Raw genomic sequence first — 20,000 nt, 5'->3', positions numbered from 1 at the left:
ATATGCACAGCAAGTCATGAGTAGCGATCCAAATATTTAGCCGGTTTAATAGTTCAGAGGAAACGGATTGAAAAGGAGAAATAGCATGGTCATAGTGTGGGTCTACAAAACCCCAAAAACATTAATACAGTGGGGAAAAAAGTATTTAGTCAGCCACCAATTGTGCATGTTCTCCCACTTAAAAAGATGAGAGAGGCCTGTAATTTTCATCATAGGTACACGTCAACTATGACAGACAAATTGAGAAAGAAAAAAATTCCAGAAAATCACATTGTAGGATTTTTAATGATTTTATTTGCAAATTATGGTGGAAAATAAGCATTTGGTCACCTACAAACAAGCAACATTTCTGGCTCTCACAGACCTGTAACTTCTTCTTTAAGAGGCTCCTCTGTCCTCCACTCGTGACCTGTATTAATGGCACCTGTTTGAACTTGTTATCAGTATAAAAGACACCTGTCCACAACCTCAAACAGTCACACTCCAAACTCCACTATGGCTAAGACCAAAGAGCTGTCAAAGGACACCAGAAACAAAATTGTAGACCTGCACCAGGCTGGGAAGACTGAATCTGCAATAGTTAAGCAGCTTGGTTTGAAGAAATCAACTGTGGGAGCAATTATTAGGAAATGGAAGACATACAAGACCACTGATAATCTCCCTCGATCTGGGGCTCCACGCAAGATCTCACCCCGTGGGGTCAAAATGATCACAAGAACGGTGAGCAAAAATCCCAGAACCACATGGGGGGACCAAGTGAATGACCTGCAGAGAGCTGGGACCAAAGTAACAAAGCCTACCGCCCGTCTGAAGTTTGCAAGAGTGCATTTGGATGATCCAGAAGAGGATTGGGAGAATGTCATATGGTCAGATGAAACCAAAATATAACTTTTTGGTAAAAACTCAACTCGTCATGTTTGGAGGACAAAGAATGCTGAGTTGCATCCAAAGAACACCATACCTACTGTGAAGCATGGGGGTGGAAACATCATGCTTTGGGGCTGTTTTTCTGCAAAGGGACCAGGACGACTGTAAAGGAAAGAATGAATGGGTCATGTATCGTGAGATTTTGAGTGAAAACCTCCTTCCATCAGCAAGGGCATTGAAGATGAAACGTAGCTGGGTCTTTCTGCATGACAATGATCCCAAACACACCGCCCGGGCAACGAAGGAGTGGCTTGCGTAAGAAGCATTTCAAGGTCCTGGAGTGGCCTAGCCAGTCTCCAGATCTCAACCCCATAGAACATCTTTGGAGGGGAGTTGAAAGTTCGTGTTGCCCAGCGACAGCCCCAAAACATCACTGCTCTAGAGAAGATCTGCATGGAGGAATGGGCCAAAATACCAGCAACAGTGTGGAAAACCTTGTGAAGACTTACAGAAAACGTTTGACCTGTGTCATTGCCAACAAAGGGTATATAACAAAGTATTGAGAAACTTTTGTTATTGACCAAATACTTATTTTCCACCATAATTTGCAAATAAATTCATAAAAAAATCCTACAATGTGATTTTCTGGATTTTTTTTCTCATTTTGTACCTATGATGAAAATTACAGGCCTCTCTCATCTTTTTAAGTGGGAGAACTTGCACAATTGGTGGCTGACTAAATACTTTCTTTCCCCACTGTATATCCATCTGTCTCTCCCGTCTTTTCTTGTAATGCTATAAAATGCTGCGACTTACAGAAATAAAAACATGAACATATCACGTGAAAATTATAAATGTTTTTGGACACGTGAAGTTTCAAATGGATTCAGACATGTGGTTTCCCAATATTTCACATGTGTGCTTTAGTAAGCAGTGGGATTAGAACCCAGGTTTCCCACGGAGAAGCCAATGTCTTTACCATTAGATCAAGAGGGCTGACAATGTATATTTATTATCATTTTCTCTCAATCTCAGAATATTGACTGTTCAATAAAAAAAAAGTGCTGTCAAACGTTACATTTAATGGAGATAATCGCAGGATTTGCTGTGATTAATCACGATTAATTGCAAATTCAGAATTTGATCAAATTTAGCTGTAATTGAAGATTTTCATATATCTATATATATATATATATATATATATATATATATATATATATATATATATATATATATATATCTATATATATATATATAAAGCATTACAAGAATATTGACGTCTTGATTTTTTCGAAAGTAACGGTTAGCAAAATCAGGTAAATTGATAAGCACACTTTCTTTAAAATAGTCTATTGACGCACCCATGCGCCAATGTAATTAACATAAATAAAAAAAACCTGATCAAAATCCGCCAGTTTAAGCTAGAGATATCTGTGTTTTGGGGTTGCGTCTCCACATCTGCCTTCCGCAGACATCCTGAAAATAGGGATTCTCACGGAAATGTCTGTAGCATCCGAACCGTTTGGGCAACAAACTAATATGACCCCACTGTGGAAAGGGGAGACTCTCACGAACACGATGGTGTTCTTTGTTTTGTTCGTCTGAAGATATCCCGGTATCGGTTAAAAAAATGAATGGAAGTATGGAGGTAATTTTGTGCCAACAAATAAAAGGAGTTAACCTCCAGTGTCAACTTGTTTTGACATTGCATCGTTTTAAGCTGCATACTGAAGTATTTTGGGTGTTTTCAGTGTATTTTCAACGCTTTCAGACAATGCGATTAATCAAGATAAAAAAAATGACTGGACCAAAATTACAAAAAGTTTACTTGAGTTAACTGATTAACTCTGACAGCCCTAATTAAAATCATCTCTTTGTAGGAAAGTATCTGTTTACATTCATTCCAAAAGCAAACACATTCACACATTTTCAAATACTTTAAAATCCCTTTTAGCCCTGTGTATTAAATGTGACTAAAAACCAATGGACAGCTAACAATAACAGAAGCTAAACATAACTAGCTAGGACAAAATGGAAGGCTAGTTATTGCCTATCAATAAGTTAGCCAACGGTTAGCAGTTAGCATGTGACCATTAGATACAAATCTAATAAAAAGTAACCATCTAAAATACATATCATTAGCGTGGTTCATATGTACATGTGTAAATACACTCAATGTGAGCCCTTGTTTGTAAAAATAAAACCATTTAAGATCCAAAACATTTATAATGGAAATAAAAAATAATCCGAAATGCCATCTTGTTCTCATCAACTTGCATACAAAAGTGAGCTAGCTAGCTAGCTACTTAGCTTGGTTACACATCTGTAAATGACAATCTCACTCGTTTTTCACTCGGTCCAAACAATGAAATTATACATCAAAATGTCCAGAAAACTCAACACATTTCAGTTAATGTTATCTCTAGATTTTGAAAACGTAACCATGCGTACAAACCGGAAAACAGGATATAAAAATAAGGAGACAGGGAGAGCTAGCTTCTCTGTTCTTTTCACTGGGCTTCTTCCAACGGTCACGGACTAATGTACGAAGAAGAGAGGCGCACGCCTGCAGCAGTAACACTCTGAATGCCTCTCCCTAGTGGTAGCGCTCAGTATACATGTATATCAATGCAACCCCATGAAGGACTACAATAATAATGGAGTGGATGGCTCAGAAATAATAATAAATAAATAAAATATGTTTCTATGGAATTTACAGTAACATATTGTACCTTAATTTTTCACATATGGATTGTTTTTCACATGTGAACTTGAAATTCTACATGTGCAAGTGAGATTTACACGTGGAGTTTTCTTACATGTGAAACTGCAAATGCGATTTTGACATGATAACTTGAAATTCACATGAGGTGAAAACATGTTATTCTTCTAACGTGAAAAGGTGGTGTTAGCATGTGAAAACACGATTTTCACATGTCAAACTGCACATTTCTAGTTTTTTTTATGTGCGGGGAGTGATAGTTGAAGACAGGGCTCCAGCTGTTAAATTGAGCCAGGGTTATGTCTGAATAGATGGGAGATGAGAGGGTTGAGTTGGGGTTATGTCTGAATAGATGGGAGATGAGAGGGGGAATGTAATGCCAGAGGTAGAATGAGCAGCTGATCACTCAGGGATCACTCTAAGACCCTGTAAAGACTGACACACTTTCCCAGGGAAGACATGGCTGACATGGCAGACCTCTCCTTGTGTGACTGGAGATCTCTAAACTGGAATGTGGAGAAAGACCTGTGTTCAACTACTATTTGAAATCATTGTAAGTCCTTTTTCTGGGCTTGATTGAGCTTGCCTGTCTTAATGGACCAATATAATAGTCCCAAAACTGTAAACCCTACCCCATTTGGCACTCCAGGTAGGCTACAGTAAACACTCAAAATATTTGAAAGATTTCAAGTAGTATTTGAACCCAGGTCTGGTCATTGGAGATCTCTGAGCTGGGATGTGGAAATGTCTCTTTCCCTCCACTCTAGTGGTCTCTGTGTCTAGCGGCTCCTGTCAGAGCGCCTCGGCGTTCGACGTGACGCTAAGCGCTAATGATGCGATACAGCTGGACCAGCTGACACCGGAGTCGCTAATGGCTTTCCAACTTTTCCTTAAAGATGGAGAAATTTAGGAGGGTGAATTATTCAGGGTTGAACATATCGCGAGGAGACCTGTCACTTAAGTTGTGGGAACGTCGCTCTGCAGAAGGACGTGTCACAGATACAGCCCCTACTAAATGTATTCCACAATACCAGTCAAAGCTAAAGTCCCAGATACAGCCCTTCCTAAATGTATTCCACAATACCAGTCAAAGCCAAGTGGACAGAAACAAAATCATGAGGCGTAGTCATTTTTAAATGGACATAAATCCATAATGTAGGTATTAATTTTTTTTCTTTACATCCAATTGGTAGTTACAGTCTTGTCCCATCGCTGCAACTCCATACGGACTCGGAGAGGCGAAGGTCGAGAGCCATGTGTCCTCCGAAACGCGATCCTGCCAAGCCGCACTGCTCGCTAACCCAGAAGCCAGCCGCACCAATGTGTCGGAGGAAACACCGTACAACTGCCGACCAAAGTCAGCGTGCATGCGCCCCCGCCCCCCGCCATGAGGAGTCACTAGAGTGCGATGGGACAAGGACATCCCAGCCGGCCAAACCCTCCCCTAACCCGGGCGACGCTGGGCCAAGTTTGCGCTGCCTCATGGGTCTCCCGGTCGTGGCCGGCTGCAACACAGCCTAGGATCGAACCCCGGTCTATAGTGATGCCTCAAACACCGCAATGCAGTGCCTTAGATTTATTCTAATCCTCAATGTCTCATCTTTCAAAATAGATCGAGTCTTCATTTACAGCGTTACTCAGACAACAAAACATTTGCAAAAGTTGACCAATCAGCAGGAGGGATGGGGGGCAACGTCTTGTCGCGTGAGGTGCTCAAGTTCAGAACGTCTGTCAGTCAGAACCCATACAGAGCTGTGAAGCACAGAGCCAGAGGTCTGACGTCATGTATAGCATGTTACTGTCCAGCCACTGAGCTCTGACGTCATGTATAGTATGTTACTGTCCAGCCACTGAGCTCTGACGTCATGTATATCATGTTACTGTCCAGCCACTGAGCTCTGACGTCATGTATAGCATGTTACTGTCCAGCCACTGAGCTCTGACGTCATGTATAGCATGTTACTGTCCAGCCACTGAGCTCTGACGTCATGTATAGCATGTTACTGTCCAGCCACTGAGCTCTGACGTCATGTATAGCATGTTACTGTACAGCCACTGAGCTCTGACGTCATGTATAGCATGTTACTGTCCAGCCACTGAGCTCTGACGTCATGTATAGCATGTTACTGTCCAGCCACTGAGCTCTGACGTCATGTATAGCATGTTACTGTCCAGCCACTGAGCTCTGACGTCATGTATAGTATGTTACTGTCCAGCCACTACGTTTTAATTTAGATGCTTATCAGTGCCCAAATCTGCCATTTTCAACCCGTATACGGGTACGAGTGTAGAGGGCTACATGTGGAAATAGGAAAGGTGACATGAAGAGTGAATTTGAGGCTATTTAAAATCCAGTGCCATAGCAGCGGACAGTGGGACAGATGGTCAGGTGGCAGCTCATCTGTTGGAGCCACAGGAGGATATAAGGCCCAGGGCAGAGCCCCAGGGCTGAACCCAGAGCACGGAGCACAGGAGGATAGAAGGCCCAGGGCAGAGCCCCAGGGCTGAACCCAGAGCACGGAGCACAAGCACAGACTACAACACGCACGCACACACACACACACACACACACACACCAACCTTCAACTCCCACACACACCTTCATCCTCCACACACACGTTCACCCCACACACACACACACCTTCATCCTCCATACACACGTTCACCCCACACGCACACACACATACAGCCAGGCGAACACTCAAACCAGCCAATAGACCGTGTTTTACATATTTCTTCATTTTTTGGGGGGTGATTTCAGGCGTTTCAGTCGCTCCTGGGTTCTCATTAAAGACAGGGTAATTGGATGTGGCGTAACAGACATATGGAAATCGTTCTGCCGTTCATCATTAGGCTTTTAATTGCACCATTTTGGCCTCCTCCACCTCTTGCTAAATAAGTCATAGGGTCTGAAACGGCACCCTATTCCCTATATAGTGCACTGCTTTTGACCAGGGCCCTACTCTTTTGTATAGTGGTGTTAACATTGTGTGTTTCTAGGTCGATGGATGTCCTGATCAGTCTGAACCACGGTAAATCCTTCGTCTCCAGTGCCTTCACCATCTACGCCACAACATGTGTGAGTTTATATTCTGCCTTTGTCATGATTAAAATCTTTCTTATTTTCTGTCTGCAGTACATTATGTACAAAGCCTAAAACTCTCTCTGTGTACCTATCACTTGTGAGTACAGTGCCTTGCGAAAGTATTCACCCCCCTTGGCATTTTTCCTATTTTGTTGCCTTACAACCTGGAATTAAAATTGATTTTTGGGGGGTTTGTATCATTTGATTTACACAACATGCCTACCACTTTGAAGATGCAAAATATTTTTTATTATGAAACAAACAGGAAATAATACAAAAAAACAGAAAACTTGAGCGTGCATAACTATTCACCCCCCCCAAAGTCAATACTTTGTAGAGCCACCTTTTGCAGCAATTACAGCTGCAAGTCTCTTGGAGTATGTCTCTATAAGCTTGGCACATCTAGCCACTGGGATTTTTGCACATTCTTCAAGGCAAAACGGCTCCAGCTCCTTGAAGTTGGATGGGTTCCGCTGGTGTACAGCAATCTTTAAGTCATACCACCTATTCTCAATTGGATTGAGGTCTGGGCTTTGACTAGGCCATTCCAAGACAATTAAATGTTTCCCCTTAAACCACTCGAGTGTTGCTTTAGCAGTATGCATAGGGTCATTGTCCTGCTGGAAGGTGAACCTCCATCCCAGTCTCAAATCTCTGGAAGACTGAAACAGGTTTCCCTCAAGAATATCCCTGTATTTAGCGCCATCCATCATTCCCTTAATTCTGACCAGTTTCCCAGTCCCTGCCGATGAAAAACATACCCACAAGCATGATGCTGCCACCACCGTGCTTCACTGTGGGGATGGTGTTCTCAGGGTGATGAGAGGTGTTGGGTTTGCGCCAGATATAGCATTATCCTTGATGGCCAAAAAGCTACATTTTAGTCTCATCTGACCAGAGTACCTTCTTCCATATGTTTGGGGAGTCTCCCACATGCATTTTGGCGAACACCAAACGTGTTTGCTTATTTATTTCTTTAAGCAATGGCTTTTTACTGGCCACGCTTCCGTAAAGCCCAGCTCTGTGGAGTGTACGGCTTAAAGTGGTCCTATGGACAGATACTCCAATCTCCGCTGTGGAGCTTTGCAGCTCCTTCAGGGTTATGTTTGGTCTCTTTGTTGCCTCTCTGATTAATGCCCTCCTTGCCTGGTCTGTGAGTTTTGGTGGGCGGCCCTCTCTTGGCAGGTTTGTTGTGGTGCCATATTCTTTCCATTGTTTAATAATAGATTTAATGGTGCTCCGTGGGATGTTCAAAGTTTCTGATATTTTTTTATAACCCAACCCTGATCTGTACTTCTCCACAACTTTGTCCCTGACCTGCTTGGAGAGCTCCTTGATCTTCATGGTGCCGCTTGCTTTGTGGTGCCCCTTGCTTAGTGGTGTTGCAGACTCTGGGGCCTTTCAGAACAGGTGTATATATACTGAGATCATGTGACAGATCATGTGACACTTAGATTGCACACAGGTGGACTTTATTTAACTAATTATGTGACTTCTGAAGGTAATTGGTTGCACCAGATCTTATTTAGGGTATTCATATCAAAGGGGATGATTTATTCTTTAGAATTTTTGAAACAAGTTATTTTTTTCATTTCACTTCACTAATTTGGACTATTTTGTGTATGTCCATTACATGAAATCCAAATAAAAATCCATTTAAATTACAGGTTGTAATGCAACAAAATAGGAAAAACGCCAAGGGGAATGAGTACTTTTGCAAGGCACTGTACATTTCTAACGTGTGTCTTACGTGTGTGTATGTATCTAACGTTTGTTTAACATGTATGTGTATGTATCTAACATGTGTCTAACGTGTGTGTATGTATCTAACGTGTGTCTAATGTGTGTGTATGTATCTAACGTGTGTTTAACTTGTGTGTGTATGTATCTAACATGTGTCTAACGTGTGTGTGTATGTGTCTAACGTGTGTGTGTATGTATCTAACGTGTGTTTAACGTGTGTGTGTATGTGTCTAACGTGTGTGTGTATGTATCTAACGTGTGTTTAACGTGTGTGTGTATGTATCTAACATTTGTCTAACGTGTGTGTGTGTATGTTTCTAACGTGTGTTTAACATGTGTGTGTGTATGTATCTAACATGTGTCTAACATGTATGTGTATGTATCTAACGTGTGTTTAACATGGATGTGTATGTATCTAACGTGTGCTTAACATGTATGTGTATGTATCTAACATGTGTCTAGTGTGTGTGTATGTATCTAACGTGTGTCTAGTGTGTGTGTATGTACCTAACGTGTGTTTAACGTGTGTGTGTATGTATCTAACGTGTGTTTAACGTGTGTGTGTATGTATCTAACGTGTGTTTAACATGTATGTGTATGTATCTAACGTGTGTTTAACGTGTGTGTGTATGTATCTAACGTGTGTGTGTATGTATCTAATGTGTGTTTAACGTTTGTGTGTATGTATCTAACATGTGCATTTTTCTCTCCCTCTGTCAGTCGGGCGGCTTCACAGTAGCCATAGTCTTCCTGGTGCTGTTGTTACTGGCAGCCTTAGCAGCTGCATGGTGGTTCTGGCCTCTCTGCTGCACCGTGGTGAGTCTTACAACACTGTCTATAACGTAGATAATAACATACAGATATGGGCCTGCCCTGGGGTTAATCTGGATTTAAATGTTTTGTCGTGAGCCATTTGTTGGGTAAGTATGTCACTACGAAAACTATTTCGTTACTCTGGACGTTCTCTTTGTGTATTCTGTGGTAATCTCCTCGATGTGTCCTTAAGCAATCACTGTAAATCAGAATGTCCCTCATAACTAAAAGTCTGTTGCAACAGAGATTTTATCTCAATGAGAATAAACTGTATAGATAAAGGTGACATGACAGCGTGAACACAAACCCTGTCTATTTCTGGAGACAGTCCAAGAGAGGTGTAAGTAAAGACAGATAAACCCAGAGTGAAAATATATGAATATAACTGTACCCCAGCAGCATCTCTCTCTCTCTCTCTCTCTCTCTCTCTCTCTCTCTCTCTCTCTCGCTCTCTCCTCTCTCTCTCTCTCTCCCCCTCTCTCTCTCTCTCTCTCTCCCCCTCTCTCGCTCTCTCTCCCCCTCTCTCTCTCTCTCTCTCTCTCTCTCTCTCTCTCTCTCTCTCTCTCTCTCTTCTCTCTCTCTCTCTCCCTCTCTCTCTTCCCTCTCTCTCTCTCTCTCTCTCTCTCTCTCTCTCTCTCTCTCTCTCTCTCCCCTCTCTCTCTCTCTCTCTCCCCCTCTCTCTCTCTCCCTCTCTCTCTCTCTCTCTCCCCCTCTCTCTCCCCCCTCTCTCTCTCTCTCTCTCCCCTCTCTCTCTCTCTCTCTCCCTCTCTCTCTCTCTCTCTCTCTCTCTCCCTCTCTCTCTCTCTCTCTCTCTCTCTCTCTCCCTCTCTCTCTCTCTCTCTCTCTCTCTCTTCCTCTCTCTCTCTCTCTCTCTCTCTCTCTCTCTCTCTCTCTCTCTCTCTTCGCATAATAATTCCCCTTCCCCAACCCAGTCCACATCTTTCTCTCTCCACTTAACCATTTAAAGCCCACAGTTACCAGATGATAGTTTCAGGACATGTATAAGGCCTAGCGGTTAAGAGCGTTGGGCCAGTAACTGAAAGGTCGCTGGTTCGAATCCCTGAATCTGTCAATGTGCCCTTGAGAAAGGCACAACCCTAATTGCTCCTGTAAGTGGCTCTGGATAAGCCTCTGCTAAATGACTAAAATGTCAATGTAAAATGTGTGCCCTTACTCCCTCTCTGTTCCCCTCTTCTGACACACGGAAATATACCAACACCATCACCAACAGCCTCCAAATAATAAATATTACTACCAATAATTATGTGCCTTGCCTCCCTTTTGAGTCCCTGATGAGAACACTGGGAGCCCATCCAGGATGAGATGGAAGCATATTTTGGAAAACCAACAAAGGCTTTAGAATGTAAAGCCCCTGCAGCATGTCTGGCTGGGGTGTGTTTGACTTGGTGCTGGAACTGCTACTGACTCCATCAGGGACATGGGGAGAGAAGGAGAGGAGGAGAGAGGAGGAGAGGGGGAGAGGAGGAGAGGGGAGAGGAGGAGAGGAGGAGAGGAGGAGAGAGGAGGAGAGGGGGAGAGGGGGAGAGGAGGAGAGGGGGAGAGGAGGAGAGAGGAGGAGAGAGGAGGAGAGGGGGAGAGAGGAGAGGAGGAGAGGGGAGAGGAGGAGAGGGGGGAGAGAAGGAGAGGGGGAGGGGGAAAGGTGGAGAGGAGGAGAGAGGAGGAGAGAGGGGGAGAGGAGGAGAGGGGGGGAGGAGAGGGGGAAATGGAGGAGTGGGAGGAGGAGAGGAGGAGAGAGGAGGGGAGGAGAGGGGGAGAGGAGGAGAGGGAGGAGAGGAGGAGAGGAGGAGAGGAGGGGGAGAGGAGGAGAGGGGGAGAGGAGGAGAGGATGGGAGAGGGGGAGAGGAGGAGAGGGGGAGAGGAGGAGAGGGGGGGAGGAGGAGAGAGGGGGAGAGGAGGAGAGGGAGAGAGGGGGGAGAGGAGGAGAGGATGAGAGGGGGAGAGGAGGAGAGGAGGAGAGAGGGGGAGAGGAGGAGAGGAGGAGAGGAGGGTTGAGAGGATGAGAGGAGGAGAGGAGGAGAGAGGAGGAGAGAGGAGGAGGGGAGAGGAGGAGAGAGGGGGAGAGGAGGAGAGGAGGAGAGAGGGGGAGAGGAGGAGAGAGGGGGAGAGGAGGAGAGAGGGAGAGGGGGAGAGGGAGGAGGAGGGGAGAGGGAGAGGAGGAGAGGAGGAGGGGGAGAGGAGGAGAGGTGAGGGGGGGAGAGATGGGAGAGGAGGAGAGAGGGAGAGGAGGAGAGGTGGAGAGGGGGGAGAGAGGGAGAGGAGGAGAGAGGGAGAGAGGAGAGAGGGAGAGAGGAGAGGGGAGAGGAGGAGAGGAGGAGAGGGGGAGAGGAGGGAGAGGGGGAGAGAGGGAGAGGAGGAGAGGGGGGAGAGGAGGAGAGAGAGGAGAGGAGGAGAGGAGGAGAGGAGGGAGGAGGAGAGGAGGAGAGGGGGTGAGAGGGAGAGGGGGAGAGGAGAGGGAGAGAGAGGAGAGGAGGAGAGAGGAGAGGAGGGAGGAGAGAGGGAGAGGAGGAGAGGAGGAGAGAGGGAGAGGAGGGAGAGGAGGAGAGAGGGAGAGGAGGAGAGGAGGAGAGGGGGAGAGAGGGAGGGAGAGGGTGAGATGGAAGAGGAGGAGAGGGGAAGAGGAGGAGAGGAGGAGAGGGGGAGAGGAGGAGAGGAGGAGAGGGGAGAGGGGGAGAGGAGGAGAGAGGGAGAAGGCCATGTGTGGGTTGTTAATATTTCAAGCCCCAGTCTGCCAGGTTTCAGCTGGGTTTCAGGGCTTCAGCAGTCAGGATGAGCCCCATACACACACAGATACACAAATGGGAACGCACACACGCACAGACGCGCGCACACACACACACTATCTCTCTCTCCTTCCCACTTGGAACCCTGCCAGGCACGAGGTCATACATGCGGTGCAGTGAATTACATTTTTATTTATGTTTATAGGAACACAGAACTACACCCCACCCTGATATGAACAACGCCCCACCCTGATATGAACTACGCCCCACCCTGATATGAACTACGCCCCACCCTGATATGAACTACGCCCCCACCCTGATATGAACTCGCCCACCCATATGAACTACACCCCACCCTGATATGAACCCCCCACCCTGATATGAACTACGCCCCACCCTGATATGAACTACGCCCCACCCTGATATGAACTACGCCCACCCTGATATGAACTACGCCCCACCCTGATATGAACTACGCCCCACCCTGATATGAACTACGCCCCACCCTGATATGAACTACGCCCCACCCTGATATGAACTACGCCCCACTGATATGAACTGCGCCCCACCCTGATATGAACTGCGCCCCACGTTGACTGCGCCCCACCCTGATATGAACTACGCCCCACCCTGATATGAACTACGCCCCACCCTGATATGAACTACGCCCCACCCTGATATGTTGCTCTTGTACACACCAGTGTTTCATGGTGTTTTAAAGTCCTATAGGAATGTATGGGTTGTGTGGAGTTGAGGTGTGGTCGTGGACTTAGAGAAAGGGAGGACAATATATCTTTGATTAAGAGTGAGATAATATACTGATACTGTCACTCAGACACAAGGGTCTACTGGGTAAGAGGTCTGAATAGTTTCCCCCTGCTATGACCTCAACCTGTCTTGTACCTTTTGTTATCATGCAATGTTCCACATTTCCTGTCCGATACACTTCAACATGTACAGTATTTTCAAAATGGAATTATATTCTCTGTAATCACTGTGGCCACCCCTTATGATTATTACATTCAGCATTCCTCTCAAATAGGTTAATTTGTCCCTAATGAAAGTGCATCATTTTAATTTGCCTGTATGCTACCTGCCACTGACATACTATCAGGATAATACAAACAGCTCAAAGCGGAGGGTTTCAAATGAATGGGATTAGCATTAGCTACTCTAATTGGACAATTACCCAAAGAGGGCCGTATAGGGATGATGCCATGAGTGGCTATGATTGGTTGGTGGAACCTGGTGTTGGTGTTGCAGCTTTGGGCCTGCTGTATGACAGATGGTTCAGTATCCAGAGAGACACACACACACACACGCGTACGCATGCACGCACACACACACACACACACACACACACACACACACACACACACACACACACACACACACAAACACATGCATGCACGCACACAAACACATACAAACACACACACACACACACACACACACACACACACACACACACACACACACACACACACACACACACATACGCATGCACGCCCACAAACACATACAAACACACACACACGCACGCACACACACACACACACACACACACACACACACAAACACAAACACACGCACACACGTACGCATGCATGCACGCACACACACACAAACAAACACACGCACACACGCACGCACGCATGCACACACACACACACAAACACACACACACACACACACACACACACACTCCAGTGTATAAATACATATGCTGTGTGTATAAACAGTGTAACTAAAATGTTCTACAGTAGGATAAATATTAGAATGAGCTATGTCGAGAATACAGTATTTAAATACACAGTACAAAACCCCATAACAAAATGGATAGAATTGCAGGATATTACCTTCTGAACCAGAGACCTGAGTCTGGAATATAAATAATATAGTAATATCTATATCTATATCTATGTCTATGTCTATGTCTATGTCTATGTCTATGTCTATGTCTATGTCTATGTCTATGTCTATGTCTATGTCTATGTCTATGTCTATGTCTATATCTATATCTATGTCTTTCCAGGACATAGACTGACCAGGTGAATCCAGGTGAAAGCTATGATCTGTTATTGATGTCACTTGTTAAATCCACTTAAATCAGTGTAGATGAAGGGGAGGAGACAGGTTAAATACATATTTTTAAGCCTTGAGACAATTGAGACATGGATTGTGTATGTGTGCCATTCAGAAGGTGAATGGGCAAGACAATAGGATTTAAGTGCCTTTAAATGGGGTAAGTTAGTAGGTGCCAGACGCACCTGGTTTTGTTCGGTTACCAGGTTTGTGTCAAGAACTACATTCAGCCAAATTTACACAACTGTGGGAAGCATTGGAGTCAACATGGGCCAGCATCCCTGTGGAATGCTTTCAACACGTTGTAGTGTCTATGCCCCGAATAATTGAGGCTGTTCTGAGGGTCAAAGGGCAACTCAATATTAGGAAGGTGTTCTAATGTTTGAAAGTATTCAGACCCCTCCACTTTTTCCACATTTTGTTACATTTTGTTATTCTAAAATTGATTAAATAGTTTTTTCCCCTCATCAATATACACACCATACCCCATAATGACAAAGCAAAAACAGTTTTTTAGAAATGATTGCTAATTTATTAAAAATAAAAAACAGAAATATCACATTTACATAAGCATTCAGAACCTTTACTCAGTCATTTTTGAAGTACCTTTGGCAGCAATTACAGCCTTGTGTCTTCTTCGGTATGACACTACAAGCTTGGCACACCTGTATTTGGGGAGTTTCTCCCATTCTTCTCTGCAGATCCTCTCAAGCTCTGTCAGGTTGGATGGGGAGCGTTGCTGCAGAGCTATTTTCAGGTCTCTCCAGAGATGTTCGATCGTGTTCAAGTCCAGGCTCTGGCTGCGCCACTGAAGTACATTCAGAGACTTGTCCCGAAGCCACTCCTGCGTTGTCTTGGCTCTGTGCTTAGGGTCGTTGTCCTGTTGGAAGGTGAACCTTCGCCCCAGTCTGAGGTCCTGAGTGCTCTGGAGCAGGCTTTCATTAAGGATCACTCTGTACTTTGCTCCGTTCATCTTTGCCTCGATCCTGACTAGTCTCCCAGTCCCTGCTGCTGAAAAACATCCCCACAGCATGATGCTGCCACCACCATGCTTCGCCGTAGGGATCGTGCCAGGTTTCCTCCAGACGTGACGTTTGGCATTCAGGCCAAAGAGTTGAATCTTGTTTTCTTCAGACCAGAGAATCTTGTTTTGGTCTGAGAGTCCTTTAGGTGCCTTTTGGCAAACTACAAGTGGGCTGTCATGTGCCTTTTACTGAGGAGTGGCTTCCGTCTGGCCACATAAAGGCCTGATTGAAGGAGTGTTGCAGAGATGGTTGTCCTTCTGGAATGTTCTCCCATCTAGAGCTCTGTCAGAGTGACCATTGAATTCTTGGTCACCTCCCTGACCAAGGCCCTTCTCCCCCGATTGCTCAGTTTGGCCGGGTGGCCAGCTCTAGGAAGAGTCTTGGTGGTTCCAAACTTCTTCCATTTAAGAATGATGGAGGCCACTGTATTCTTAGGGACCTTCAATGCTGCAGAAATGTTTTGGTACCCTTCCCCAGATCTGTGCCTCGACACAATCCTGTCACGGATCTCTATGGACAATTCCTTCGACCTCATGGCTTGGTTTTTGCTCTGACATACATTGTCAACTGTGGGACCTTACATAGACAGGTGTGTGCCTTTCCAAATCATGTCCAATCAATTGAATTTACCACAGGTGGAGTCCAATCAAGTTGTAGAAACATCTCAAGGATGATCAATGGAAACAGGATGCACCTGAGCTCAATTTCGAGTCTCATAGCAAAGGGTCTGAATATTTATGTAAATAAGGTATCTATTTTTTTTATATTCAATACATTTGCTAACCATTTTAAAAACCTGTTTTGACTTTGTCATTATGGGGTATTGTGTGTAGATTGCTGAGGATTAAACAAATAAATATATATATATATATTTTTTTTTTTAGAAGAATGCTGTAACTTAACAAAATGTGGAACAAGTCAAGGGGTCTGAATACTTTCTGAAGGCGCTGTATATGTATGTGAATGGTGTGTATAGACAGTATGGAGAGTATGCAGTATGAATAGAAAAGGTTTGTATGGCAGTTGGATATAGGATGAGCCTTGACTGGAATACAAAGTTACACAAATACCCCTCAAAATGCCAACATCCCCTGTTATTGTAATGGTGAGAGGTTAGCATGTCTTGCGGTTATGATATTTGTGTGTCTGTAACTTTCTCACTCAACATTATTTACGATTCATTCAGGATTATCCGTAACCATGGTAGCATCCACATTAATGTAAAGAAAGTTACTCCAAAATGACACAATACATCATTTACCATTTCATCATTTTTATTGGGCACTAAATAATCTGAAACACAACCAAAACAAACTGCAAATGCATCCAACAAATTTGTAGAGTCACAAGCTTGATGTAGTCATTGTGTGTGTCACGTTCGTCGTGTAAAGGATTGGACCAAGGTGCAGCGTGGTAAGCGTACATAGTCGTTTATTATATAAATACCGACAAAATAACAAAATCCAACAGAACGTGAAGTTCAAAAGGCTAATCATCCAACAAGCCAAACTGAAACAGAAACAAGATCCCACAATATACAGTGAGGGAAAAAAGTATTTGATCCCCTGCTGATTTTGTACGTTTGCCCAATGACAAAGACATGATCAGTCTATAATTTTAATGGTAGGTTTATTTGAACAGTGAGAGACAGAATAACAACACAAAAATCCAGAAAAACGCATGTCAAAAATGTTATAAATTGATTTGCATTTTAATGAGGGAAATAAGTATTTGACCCATCTGCAAAAGATGACATAGTACTTGGTGGCAAAACCCTTGTTGGCAATCACAGAGGTCAGACGTTTCTTGTAGTTGGCCACCAGGTTTGCACACATCTCAGGAGGGATTTTGTCCCACTCCTCTTTGCAGATCTTCTCCAAGTCATTAAGGTTTCGAGGATGACGTTTGGCAACTCGAACCTTCAGCTCCCTCCACAGATTTTCTATGGGATTAAGGTCTGGAGACTGGCTAGGCCATTCCAGGACCTTAATGTGCTTCTTCTTGTGCCACTCCTTTGTTGCCTTGGCCGTGTGTTTTGGGTCATTGTCATGCTGGAATACCCATCCACGACCCATTTTCAATACCCTGGCTGAGGGAAGGAGGTTCTCACCCAAGATTTGACGGTACATGGCCCCGTCCATCGTCCCTTTGATGCGGTGAAGTTGTCCTGTCCCCTTAGCAGAAAAACACCCCCAAAGCATGTTTGACGGTGGGGATGGTGTTCTTGGGGTCATAGGCAGCCTTCCTCCTCCTCCAAACACGGCGAGTTGAGTTGATGCCAAAGAGCTCGATTTTGGTGTCATCTGACCACAACACTTTCACCCAGTTCTCCTCTGAATCATTCAGATGTTCATTGGCAAACTTCAGACGGGCATGTATATGTGCTTTCTTGAGCAGGGGGACCTTGCGGGCGCTGCAGGATTTCAGTCCTTCACGGCGTAGTGTGTTACCAATTGTTTTCTTGGTGACTATGGTCCCAGCTGCCTTGAGATCATTGACAAGATCCTCCCGTGTAGTTCTGGGCTGATTCCTCACCATTCTCATGATCATTGCAACTCCATGAGGTGAGATCTTGCATGGAGCCCCAGGCCGAGGGAGATTGACAGTTATTTTGTGTTTCTTCCATTTGCGAATAATCGCACCAACTGTTGTCACCTTCTCACCAAGCTGCTTGGCGATGGTCTTGTAGCCCATTCCAGCCTTGTGTAGGTCTACAATCTTGTCCCTGACATCCTTGGAGAGCTCTTTGGTCTTGGCCATGGTGGAGAGTTTGGAATCTGATTGATTGATTGCTTCTGTGGACAGGTGTATTTTATACAGGTAACAGACAGAGATTAGGAGCACTCCCTTTAAGAGTGTGCTCCTAATCTCAGCTCGTTACCTGTATAAATGACACCTGGGAGCCAGAAATCTTTCTGATTGAGAGGGGGTCAAATACTTATTTCCCTCATTAAAATGCAAATCAATTTATAACATTTTTGACATGCGTCTTTCTGGATTTTTTTGTTGTTATTCTGTCTCGCACTGTTCAAATCAACCTACCATTAAAATTATAGACTGATAATTTCTTTGTCAGTGGGCAAACGTACAAAATCAGCAGGGGATCAAATACTTTTTTCCGTCACTGTAGGTAGGCAAAATGGCTGCCTAAGTATGATCCCCAATCAGAGACAACGATCGACAGCTGCCTCTGATTGGGAACCACACCCGGCCAACATAGAACTAGATAACATAGATCTACACATAGATATTCACACCATGACCACTCCCACTCCTCTTTCTATTCTGGTTAGAGCCAGTTTGCGCTGTTCTGTGAAGGGAGTAGTACACAGTGTTGTACGAGATCTTCAGTTTCTTGGCAATTTCTCGCATGGAATAGCTTTCATTACTCAGAACAAGAATAGACTGATGAGTTTCAGAAGAAAGTTATTTGTTTCTGGCCATTTTGAGCCTGTAATCGAACCCACAATTGCTGATGCTCCAGATACTCAACTAGTCTCAAGAAGGCCAGTTTTACTGCTTCTTTATTCAGCACAACAGTTTTCAGCTGTGCTAAAATAATTGCAAAAGGGTTTTCTAATGATCAATTAGCCTTTTAAAATGATAAACTTGGATTAGCAAACACAAAGTGCCATTGGAACACAGGACTGGTGGTTGCTGATAATGGGCCTCTGTACGCCTATATAGATATTCCATTACAAATCAGCCATTTCCAGCTACAATAGCCATTTAAAACATTAACACAGTCTACACTGTATTTCTGATCAATTTGATGTTACTTTAATGGACAAAAAAATGGCTTTTCTTTTGAAAACAAGGATATTTCTAAGTGACCCAAACTTTTGAACGGTAGTGTACATGTAGGTAGGGGTGAAGTGACTATGCATAGATAATAAACAGCGAGTAGCAGCAGCGTAAAAAAGGGGGTCAATGCAAATAGTCCGGGTAGCCATTTGATTAACTGTTTAGCAGTCTTATGGCTTGGGGGTAGAAGCTGTTAAGGAGCCTTTTGGACCTAGACTTGGCGTTCCGGTACCGCTTGCCGTGCGGGAGCAGAGAGAACAGTCTATGACTTGGGTGGCTGGAGTCTTTGACAATTTATAGGGTATTTCTTCTGACACCACCTGGTATAGAGGTCCTGGATGGCAGGAAGCTTGGCCCAAGTGATTTACTGGGCCGTACACACTACCCTCTGTAGCGCCTTGTGGTCGGATGCCAAGCAGTTGCCATACCAAGCGGTGATGCAACCAGTCAGGATGCTCTCGATGGTGCAGCTGTATAACTTTTTGAGGATCTGAGGACCCATGCCAAATCTTTTCAGTCTCCTGAGGGGGAATAGGCATTGTCGTGACCTCTTTTACGACTGTCTTGGTGTGTTTGGACCATGCCCGGCCCTCCTTTACCTGTAGTCCACGATCAGCTCCTTTGTCTTGCTCACGTTGAAGGAGAAGTTGTTGACCTCCCTATAGGCGGTCTCATCATTTTCAGTGATCAGCCTTACCACCGTTGTGTCGTCGGCAAACTTAATGATGGTGTTGTAGTGGCCATGCAGTCGTGGGTGCACAGGGAGTACAGGAGGGGACTAAGCACGCACCCCTGAGGTGCCCCCGTGTTGAGGATCAGCGTAGCAGATGTGTTGTTGCCTACCCTTACCACCTGGGGGTGGCCCGTCAGGAAGTCCAGGATCCAGTTGCAGAGGGAGGTGTTTAGTTCCAGGGTCCTTAGCTTAGTGAGGAGCTTTGAGGGCACTATGGTGTAGTCAACAAACAGCATTCTCACGTAGGTGTTCCTTTTAACCTCATAGGCATTGTATCACTTCAAATCCAAAGTGCTGGAGTACAGAGCCCCCCCCCCCAAAAAAAAAATAATAATTATAATAAAAAAATCACTGTCCCAATACTTTTGGAGCTCACTGTGTG

At 44.6% G+C, this 20,000-nt stretch overlaps 1 protein-coding gene across 2 annotated transcripts in view; it reads left to right on the top strand.

Annotated features, from left to right (window-relative positions):
* Positions 1-20,000, top strand: part of LOC121545287 (anthrax toxin receptor 2-like) — a 117,979-nt gene that overhangs the window by 30,237 nt on the left and 67,742 nt on the right. For both annotated transcript variants that reach the window (XM_041855715.2, XM_045225637.1), the window contains exons 10-11: positions 6,590-6,668; positions 9,138-9,233. In XM_041855715.2, the coding sequence (XP_041711649.2) occupies positions 6,590-6,668; positions 9,138-9,233 (175 nt within the window). The remainder of the gene's footprint in view (positions 1-6,589; positions 6,669-9,137; positions 9,234-20,000) is intronic.

The sequence above is a fragment of the Coregonus clupeaformis genome, chromosome 16 (genome assembly GCF_020615455.1).
Source record: "Coregonus clupeaformis isolate EN_2021a chromosome 16, ASM2061545v1, whole genome shotgun sequence".
In the NCBI taxonomy this organism is placed as follows: Eukaryota; Metazoa; Chordata; class Actinopteri; order Salmoniformes; family Salmonidae; genus Coregonus; species Coregonus clupeaformis.
Note: the sequence above shows the minus strand (reverse complement) of the source record. Positions and strands in the feature narration are given on the sequence as shown.